This window comes from Gadus morhua, chromosome 7 (assembly GCF_902167405.1).
Source record: "Gadus morhua chromosome 7, gadMor3.0, whole genome shotgun sequence".
NCBI classification, from domain to species: domain Eukaryota; kingdom Metazoa; phylum Chordata; class Actinopteri; order Gadiformes; family Gadidae; genus Gadus; species Gadus morhua.
In genome coordinates this window covers 7,444,417-7,454,196 of record NC_044054.1, presented here as the reverse complement: position 1 = coordinate 7,454,196, position 9,780 = coordinate 7,444,417, and the positions used below count along the sequence as shown (strand labels likewise).

At 44.6% G+C, this 9,780-nt stretch overlaps 1 protein-coding gene across 1 annotated transcript; it reads left to right on the top strand.

Annotated features, from left to right (window-relative positions):
- Positions 1 to 589: 589 nt before the first annotated feature.
- Positions 590 to 2,406, top strand: LOC115547921 (zinc finger protein 862-like). The gene is made up of 3 exons (XM_030362436.1): positions 590 to 644; positions 1,354 to 1,491; positions 1,697 to 2,406. The coding sequence occupies exons 1-3, from the start codon at positions 596 to 598 to the stop codon at positions 2,068 to 2,070; spliced, it is 561 nt and encodes a 186-aa protein (XP_030218296.1). The 5' UTR covers positions 590 to 595; the 3' UTR covers positions 2,071 to 2,406.
- The last annotated feature ends 7,374 nt before the right edge of the window (positions 2,407 to 9,780 follow it).

Below are 9,780 nucleotides of genomic sequence, written 5' to 3'. Positions count from 1 at the left end.
TGCTGTCTTCTCCATGACATCATCTTTCAATTGAGCAACCTTTCCAAGTCACTGCAGAAGTCAGCAGTAACCCTGGCTGAGGCTCATAGCTGCCTGTCCTCCACTCAGGCTGTCATAGAAAAGTACAAGTCAAGGTATAGAATAGAATACTTTTTTTCATTCTGCCCATGAGACATGAAAAGAACAAAATGCAGAACTCAGGTCTCGGTATAATGATAAATAAAAACAATAAATACTAATTAAAATCACCATCTAAAATATGGTGAGTATGTATTATGTTTATGTATGTATAAGATATGTATCATATGTCATACAATTCATTATTTGATTTTAGGTTGTGTTAGTGTGTTTTCACACTTTTTCACAATATGTATTTAAAGATAGATAATTAATCAAACCCATCCATTCATCTCTGCACAACTGTAGACCCGGGCCTAAGCTGAGAGCAGCACTGGAGACGGACATCTATGAGGGAGTCCTTCTGTAACCGACAAAGCCTGACCAGCATGACAAGTCCAAGAATGATCTCATAGATGCCATGTGCCAGTGCATCACTTCTAGGTTTGCCGACGTAAACAGTGGTGTCCTGAAGGCAATGCGACTGATACATTTCCAGTGCTGGCCAGAGACAGACACAAGTGCAGGTCAGTAATAATTAAAATGTAATGAACAAATATATTCCCATTTTATGTTTTAAGACAACTCCTTAAAGCTGCAGTCTGTAGTTTGGAGAAAAAAGTGGACTTAGCCAGAAAATTTGAATGAGTACAGCCTCCAGGTCCCTCCTCCTTCCTCTCTGCTGTGCTGCAGCTCTGCTTTCTAAGACCCTCTCCACAGATATATATATATAACAAATATAACACAAAAATAGTTATAGGCTGTGTGGTAGAAATTACTGATTATATTCTATGGTAAACTGTGATTATTATGAGGTCTTTTATATCTAATAGTGGAAAACACACGGTGCCTAGGTGTCTGGGTTTAGAACAGATGGAGCCCCCCTAAAAGGAGCAGGGCTATCTTTGCAGACCATTTGTTGTCTATTTTCTGTCCATTTAGGTTAAAGTGGATTTATGACTGAATGGAGGCAGACACCTCAAGGAGAAGCTGCTCTGTTTGTGTGTATAAGAAGACGCCGCAGTTTGTGAACGACAGTGACTCTGCAGACCCACTCAGGCTGTTGTCGTTGTTGTTTTTCTGCACAATAAAGTCTTTTGTCATTCTTGCTCCGGACCCCTCGTTTTCATTTTACTCTCTCTCTCTCTTGAATTAGTCTAAGTGTTTTATGTCTCGGTTAATCTTCTATAGCTGCAGCTTTAACTTTGTATCAATGTTTTTCCCCTTTGTTCTCAGATTTTGGTGATGATGATGTAGACCAGGTTATTAGTCACTTCCGACCTCTTCTACTGACAGCTGGAGTGGATATTGACTTGATTCCAGATCAATGGACCATTCTGAAAACACAACTTTACACTGCAGGTTTCAGCCAAGGTACTGTTGAATGAAGTTTAAGAAAATGAAGTCTGATGTGACTCTTTAACAATAGTCTTGAGTAGGTCATTTGTTAAAGGTACAATCCAAATGTGATGCCATCTTTTACTAACTAAATTTGCATTTGTTTTCCATGTGCTTGAAAGTCACTGAAAGTGCATACCGTAACATCTCATTTTGTATTGTCTGTCTGACCCTGCAACAGGGACCATTGAGAAGACATGGCCTGCAGTAAACAGAATGCTGCGCCATGAGTGTCCTGATGTCCTACACCTGTTTGATGCCCTGCTCACCATTCCGACAAGTACAGCTGACTGTGAGATGGGGTTTAGTGTCATGAAGCAGGTTAAGAGTGACTGGCGCTCAAGCCTGAAAGGGGAGACACTAGCTGACCTTTTGAAAACACAGTTGTGCTCACCGGACATCAAAGACTTCGACCCACGCAAAGCCATAGAAATCTGGCATGGTGACAGTGTGCGCACACGCCGGCCACACTTTGTGAGGAAGAAAAATGGAACTGATGTAGATGGGGGCTCTGAGTCAGAGTCCTCAGAGAGCTCTGCCTCTGATGATGTTTAACCTGTCTCTTTGTACATAATACATTTGTGTAATTTTGTACATTATCTGCACTAAAACATGTTTAGAGTTGTTTAAAGTTTTAAGTTGTAAAACGCTGGCCCCAGCCCCACCTTCTAGCGGTTAGGATTTAATTTTAATTGGATATACATTCCCAACTTCACTGTAAGATGAATTTAAAGCTTTAGTTAATAAAATGATCAAATTAATTCAGTGGCTCTCATAATCTGTCTTTTTTGCACGGGAAAAAATGTGGCTAGTGGAAATTCTGATTGGCTGGTAACTTCAGAAACTTACCAGCCACATTGGCTGGTGATCAAAAAAGTTAATTTAGAGCCCTGGTTGTTATTCTAGCCCTTTAGCATACTCATAGTTTAACTGTAAACGCAACTACACCACAAAATGCTGATTTGTTGGTTTTTTCGAGTTACTAAATAAATGTAACGGTAGTGAAATCTAGGTCACTCCAAGGGAGTAACACTGATTGGCTGTTACGGCATGTCACTCAGTGGCAACGCCTCAGTGGCAACGCTGTTGAACGCTGATTGGCTGTCATCACGCGTTTGCTGCCGAAAAGTTTAAATATTTCAACTCGAGCAGCATTTGACGCGCCGCAAAATACGTGAACGCGCCCGCCGCCCGTGCCGCGCTGCAAATCAGATTTTGCCATGCCGCAAATCAAATTTTGCTGCCGGTTTTCTCGGCAGCAAGTGCTGCGGCAGCAAAGCAGCAACGCGTCTCTACATTCACTTTGAATGGGATCGTGCTGCGCGGCAACTTTTTGCATCTTTTGGTGTGAACGCAGGGTGAGAGGGGGTGAAGGGTGGAGGGGGAGAAGGCTGAGAGGGGGTGGAGGAGGAGAAGGCTGAGAGGGGGTGGAGGGGGAGAAGGCTGAGAGGGGCTGAAGGGTGGAGGGGGAGAAGGCTGAGAGGGGGTGAAGGGTGGAGGGGGAGAAGGCTAAGAGGGGGTGGAGGGGGAGAAGGCTGAGAGGGGGTGAAGGGTGAGAAGGCTGAGAGGGGGTGGAGGGGGAGAAGGCTGAGAGGGGGTGGAGGGGGAGAAGGCTGAGAGGGGGTGGAGGGGAAGAAGGCTGAGAGGGAGTAAAGGGTGGAGGGGGAGAAGACAGAGGGGGTGAAGGTTGGAGGGGATGAGGGGTGGAGGTGGAACTGAGGGAAAAAGGTGTAGCACAAAGTTCTCTTCGGGTCCTGGTCCTGGTCTTGGCCCTGCTCCAGACTGAGCGCTGTCCGCCAGTGGCCCAGTCACAGCTGTTGATGCGCCCTGGCGGAGATGTAGCTCTGCAAATAAAATATTGAAACAAATAAATAAATGACTACCAAGGAAAAATAACAGTAAGTAGTTTGAAGACATCCTACATCAGCGGATTTACTCTCTTTAAAAGCTCAGGTAGATGAGGTTTCAATGCTGCAATGGGCTAGATGTAACACTTATATTTTAGGGATGGGCACGTTTAGTGTATTCTTAGACTCAGAAGTCATCATTGAAAATAATTTTTTTAGAAAGTAAAATATAAAAGCAAAGTTTAAAATGAGAGTGTTTCTGTTGGTGAGACAGGCGAGGAAATCCACTATGCTTAACGTCTAGACAGGGTTTTTTGGAAATCAAAACAGTGTGTGAGGCTGGTGGACAGACATTTGAGCTGTATTATACATGTGAAAAGATTTGAAATAATTGTAGCTAACATGGGAATTTTTTTTGCACCTTTACAGTATACAGAGTACACCTTTTTCCTTGTTGGTCAAGGAATCGATTACTCGCGCCCATCACTATATAAAAATGTATAGACAGTATATACTAGAGTATATTTCTATTAGATGAATTTAGTGACACGGCACCCATTAACCAATACACTATGGGATAATAAAGTATAATGTAATCATTTTGAACTAAGATGATCTTACTCTTCAGCAGGTGCTCATAAAGCTTGCCCATTTTCTTAAGAATTTCCCGCACCACTTCATCAATGACCGTGATATGGTGATCCATGTCCCCGTTGATCTCTCCCTTTCGGCCATGTCGTCCCACAAAAAGCAAAGGGCAGTAGCCAAGAGCATTTAATTTAGTAACCTGCAAGGTATAGGGTGAAGAAGTATATTGCATCTGATGGTGCGGCCACACCAAACGCGTTACTCGCGTTGGATAACGCGAGTAACGCGTCTAACCTGACGCTTGATCAGTGTGTGGTGGTTCAACGCTCCAACGCGCCAACGCAGCTAGATGAGCCCGCCCATTTTCTCCCTCTCATTCTCTTTCCAAAGCTCCACAAACATGAAGGTCACCACCATCGCTGCGCTGTATGAGTTGTGGAAGTTGGAAGAGAGAAATAAACCCAAACGCTGTCGTGTTTGGGTGCATGAGATCATGCGTAGGCGCTCAGAGCTGGGTGAGTTTCACCACCTCCTCCAGGGACTCCGCCTGGATGACGGCCGGTTCAAGCGGTATTTGCGCTTGACTGTCCCCATGTTCGATGACCTGCTAGCCCGGGTTGGTGCCAGGATCTCCCGTCAGGACACCAACTACAGGCGCTCCATATCAGCGGCGGAGCGCCTGTCCATCTGTCGCCGGTAAGTTGCGGTTTCATAGGCTAATTACTCAAAATCAGCACATTCTGTAGTCATATACTATCGGAAAGTGCATTCATCTATTTCCAATGTGCTGTTTATATTTGAGTAGTGACCCATTTATTCAAGCATCGTGCACTAGGCTCACCCATGGCATAGGCCATTGTAACATGAAAGGCAATATTCATTGAGTTAAATTCAACACAAGGCAAACGAAAGCGTGCTGACATGACATGGTGGTGATATGAGTTGCTTTCCCCATTGCGCCTACCTGCTATTCATTTTTCCTGTCAATGCTCCACCCAGTGTTTCAACCTAAACGCAAATCTTCATACATGCATGTCACCAGAGTTTTATACAAACAAAATAAAGGAATGCATCATGGCTCAACATATTCATTCATATTATACTATGCGAGTAAATTCCACATTGACCTCCTTGTCATGCTTTTGAAAGTAAAATAAGCTGTTGCAAATCCACTGTAAACACTAGTCAAGACATTTACCTGCGCAGTGAGATAATTGGCCTACAGATTTGCTATACAACTGAAATTTTCAATAAGGCTAAAATAAATAATTCATGTGTTGCAGATTCCTGGCTAGTGGTGATTCGTTTCGAACGATCGCCAACAGCTTTCGGGTCGGGGCCTCCACCGTGGCTTCCATCGTCTCGGATGTGGTCACGGCTATTTGGGACTGCCTGGTGGAGGAGTTCATGGCTGTGCCCACTGCAGAGGAGTGGAGAGTGGTTGCAGAGCGGTTCGAGGAGCGGTGGAACTTCCCTCTCTGCTGTGGTGCCATCGATGGGAAGCATGTAGTTCTGAAGGCCCCTGCGAACTTCGGTTCGCAGTTCTTCAACTACAAGGGAACGTTTTCCATCGTTCTCTTGGCAGTTGTCGACGCAGACTACTGCTTCCGGGTCATCGATGTGGGGGGCTATGGGAGAACCAGTGAAGGAGGAATTCTGGCCAACTCTGAGTTTGGTCAGGCCCTCCACGCTGGCAATCTCGAGCTCCCTGCTGACAGAGCACTGCCGGGGGCTGAGCACAGAGGACCCCTGCCTCATGTGTTTGTAGCGGACGAGGCCTTTCCGCTACGGACCAACCTCATCAACCACATCGAGGGGAAAACACGGCACACGCAAAGTAGGTGGAATCAGCCGTTCAAAACCAGTCTGCATGAATCGTATGACAACTGGATGCGAGCAAGGAATACATCGAAGGGGAGACCATGAGAGCCCCAGCTCGCGGCATAGTAGCCTGGGTGCTAAAGCGTGGAAGAAGCTGGATACGGAGTGGGTGAAAAACTATGTGTGTGTGTGTGTGTTTGTGTGTGTTTGTGTGTCACTCTGTTCGAGCCTGCATGAGAGTTCAATGTTGTCATTAGCCGTTACGTCTTTCTGACCAATCGCAGTTCAAGATTGTGGACTCATTCTTGGGTTTGATCATATTCATTTTTGTAGTAGTTACTCCTCAGCGTAGTGCAGTGAAGTCCGTTGGTAAACACTGCGCCTGAGCTCCAGCTGTTCGCAGGGTTCCCTCACCCAACTGGGGGCGGTTTTCCCTCATGTCAACAATGGATAATTCATGGATTCCCCAAAAGATTCTGACAAGCATTTCACATTACAAGACCTCGTCTCGTTGCCGACTTTTCAAAATCGTGTACGACTCGCAAATTTGTCTGCGAACAAATCGGGCTGAAATCGCGAAGTGTTCCGATTTCAGCCCGATTTTGCCCCGATTACGGCCTCTGAACCAGCCCCAGAGGTTCAGTGAACTGCGAACCGGTGCGCGTGCGGCGTACCAAAAGGATTGGTGCACAAGCAGTTCGCTTCGCTCGTGCTGACGGGAGCGGGATCCAGACCACCATCAGAAGTTGAAAGCTAGCCTGGCCCCGGCGATTTACCTGACTGAATTGGGTGAGTGATCGTTTCAATCATTTTTTATATTATCTGGTATATCTAAGTTACCCAGGAGCTCGGTTGACGTAGGCTTAGCTAACGAGCTACTGCTTGTCAGGTTGTCCTGGCAACCGGATTTTCAGTTCTAAACAACCCAACGAGAGATGGCATTTTCCATTGCTTCCTTGTGTTTCTTTCAAACTGAAAATAAATCAATATCTAGAGGTGAAAATTACTACCAATCGAAACATGTCGAGGCGTTCATGTATTCCCCTGTGGTATTAAAAGAAAAAGTAAGTAAACGTTAGTTTCGTTTTTTTTTTTTATATGGAGGCAATCTATTCTCAATATTACTTACATCATTGGTAAAGCAAATCAATTCGCAAAAAAAAATCGTTCCTTTTCTATAAAAAGTTTGTGTGGCATAGGATTTCCCCTTAATTCCCCCCCCCCCCTTAATTTGGTTTGTGTAGAACCGAAAAGCAGTTGCTATGGGAACGTGACGTCACACTTTAGTACTCATTGAGCAGCTCCGGTGGAAAATGATAAGCTAACGCTACCGTTAGTCTAACATTAAAAAAAAACAGTCATACATAAATCACAAACCTACAATCATTTTTAGGTGAGGGGACTGACAAGGTTGAAGGGTCAAGTGGTCCACCGTTCTATCAATAAGGCTAAACTAGAAGATGGTGCTTAAACTAATACAAACATTATTTTTTGCAGAATGAGTGTGTTAGGAGAAAAGGATTCCGCCATTATTAAACAGCTGGATGCTGGATTGAAATGCAGCTGGAACTGGTCGTGGCTTAAACTGGAAGGCAAGGTCTCAGTAAAAGAGCAAGAGGTGTCCTTTCATCTAGGAGATGTATTCATCAAAATCAACAGGCAGGGATTCGCCAGATGCATTCTCTGCCACAAAGAGATCAATTATGCTAACAAAGGCAGCCATGCTCTGCAGGCTCACTGCCAGACGAACGTTCACAAGAAAAAGGTGGAGATGATAGCTTCCACTCATAGTGTTGCCAGCAGCTTCCTTCCAGCATCAGCTCGGGTGAATCCAGCAAGCCAGAGTCAAGCCAACCAGGGGTTAGAAACAATCAGGCAGCAGTGCCAGGGAAAGATCCCCGTACCAGTCATAAACCGCATAGCAAATCCAGAGGTAGGTGGAGTAGGCCTGTTACTCAGCACAGGCAGCTTAGACAGAGTACACTAGCACTTTGAGATTGTTATTTTTATTGTATCACAATCAGCTCCCGTCACTGGCAGCATCAACACCTAAACATGGAATACACTAGCTTTACATTAATTACATCATTTGTGTTCTAGGCAATGGTCCTTGGAACCTTGGCGGAGCATTCCATCTCGTTTTCTATGGCTCCTGTAATTGTTGAGCTTGCCCAGACCCTTTCCTTGGATAAACCAGCTTTGCAGGGAATGAAGCTGTCGAGGACAACAGCTTCATACAAGATGATCCATGGTCTAGGTATTTAAATTTTCTTTCTTACCTACTATTTCAGTGTTTTAATTTACATTTTAGTGAACTGCACACATAAAACATGTTCCTTAAACTACCATGTTGCTATATATACTGCTATGTTGCCAGAATTACCTGTTGTATGATTTATATTGTACCAATTAGATTATGCATGTGATGTGACAAAATCTCTCCGACTTTTTGTAGGGCGGACCTACTCTGAGAGGACCTTTTCCAACCTGAAGATGTTTCCCTTTTCGTTAAATTTAGACGAGAGTACCTCCAACAACAACAAAAAGGTTTGTCTCATATTAAGCTATTGCCATCACAGTCCTTCTGTTTTTGCTTCAGTGTATGCCCTGTAAAATGTTGCATGGCTAATAAACCTTTTTATGTTGAAGATCTTCTCCATGCTCGTTTGCTACTACCATGCAGACTTGAGGAAGGTGATAGAGCATTTGGGGTCCTTGGAGATCGTGAAGGGGAATGCTGCTTCTTTAGAGAAGGTGCTCTGTGAGTTATTTGAGAAAAACCACATCCCGTGGAATAACCTTGTGAGTATGCTGATGGACTCGTGTGCTGTGATGAGGGGCAGCAAGACCGGCCTCGAGATCAGGATGCACCAATACTGTCCCCACCTGCTCGATGTTGATGGGGACTCCTGTCATCACATACACAATGCGGCAAAGAAGTTCTCAGAGCCCTTTGACGGCTACTTGGAGAAGCTGTTCAGTGATCTCCAGGTTGACCATCAGTGGAGTCCAGACCAGGTAAACAAAATGCAGCTCTTGTCTAGACCACGGCTGCTGGCTCTACTGTACTGTACTGTGTTAAATCTATGGAATGTGTAGAATGTCTATGTATGTGTATCTTTTTCTGTCTTTTGTCAGGTGATGTACCTCAAGGAGATAGCTATGTTTCTAAATCTCCCCGCCTCCAGCCCACAAAGGGGCTTTGTTCCTCATCGCTGGCTGTCTGCATACGATGCCAGCATGGCAACCCATGCCATGATGCCTGCGTACAGAGTCCTCTATTATGGCTTCCTCTCCACTGCCGATAAGGAGCTGTATAGGGAGCCTTTGGAGCTCATGTACACCAAGTACCACGTCAACCAGGCGGCAAGAGCCCGTATCAAGGTGGTTCAGGAGGAACTCAACAGGAAAGGTGATGAGATGTTCCAATCCCTTATAATAATTAGCACTTATACTTGTTTTGAAGTTACTAATGAGGACGAATATGTATTGTGTTTCACAGGCATGACTCCACAAGGCCGTGAGAGAAAAAAGAGGGTATGTCAGAAGCTGTGGCATGAGGAGACGACAACAGTCTTACGGCTCAGCATCTACAAGGGTTTGCTGGCTATTCTCAAGGAGTATGTCATGGTTTTCCAGGTGGGTGTTAGTTGTGCTTGGAATTACTGCAACTTGACTGCACGTGCATGCACATCCAATGTTGGCAATCAATCAATTTCATAAGAATAACTAACAGTACACAGAAAAGCCTATGGGTGGAACAGGGTTGAGGTACAAAAATTGGATATTTTAAATATAACGTCAGATTTCTGTACCTTGAACTTGTTCCGCCCATTTGCTGTTCTACAAAGTTTCACTGGTGTTAGTAGATGGTTAACAAACTATTAACAACTGATCTGTAAAGTGTGAGTTACGTGAGTTATTAGCTTATGTATGTTACTGGGACGTTATTCTAAAGTTGCAACTATTCCTCATTTACTTACAGTTAATAAATGAGGAATAGTTGCAA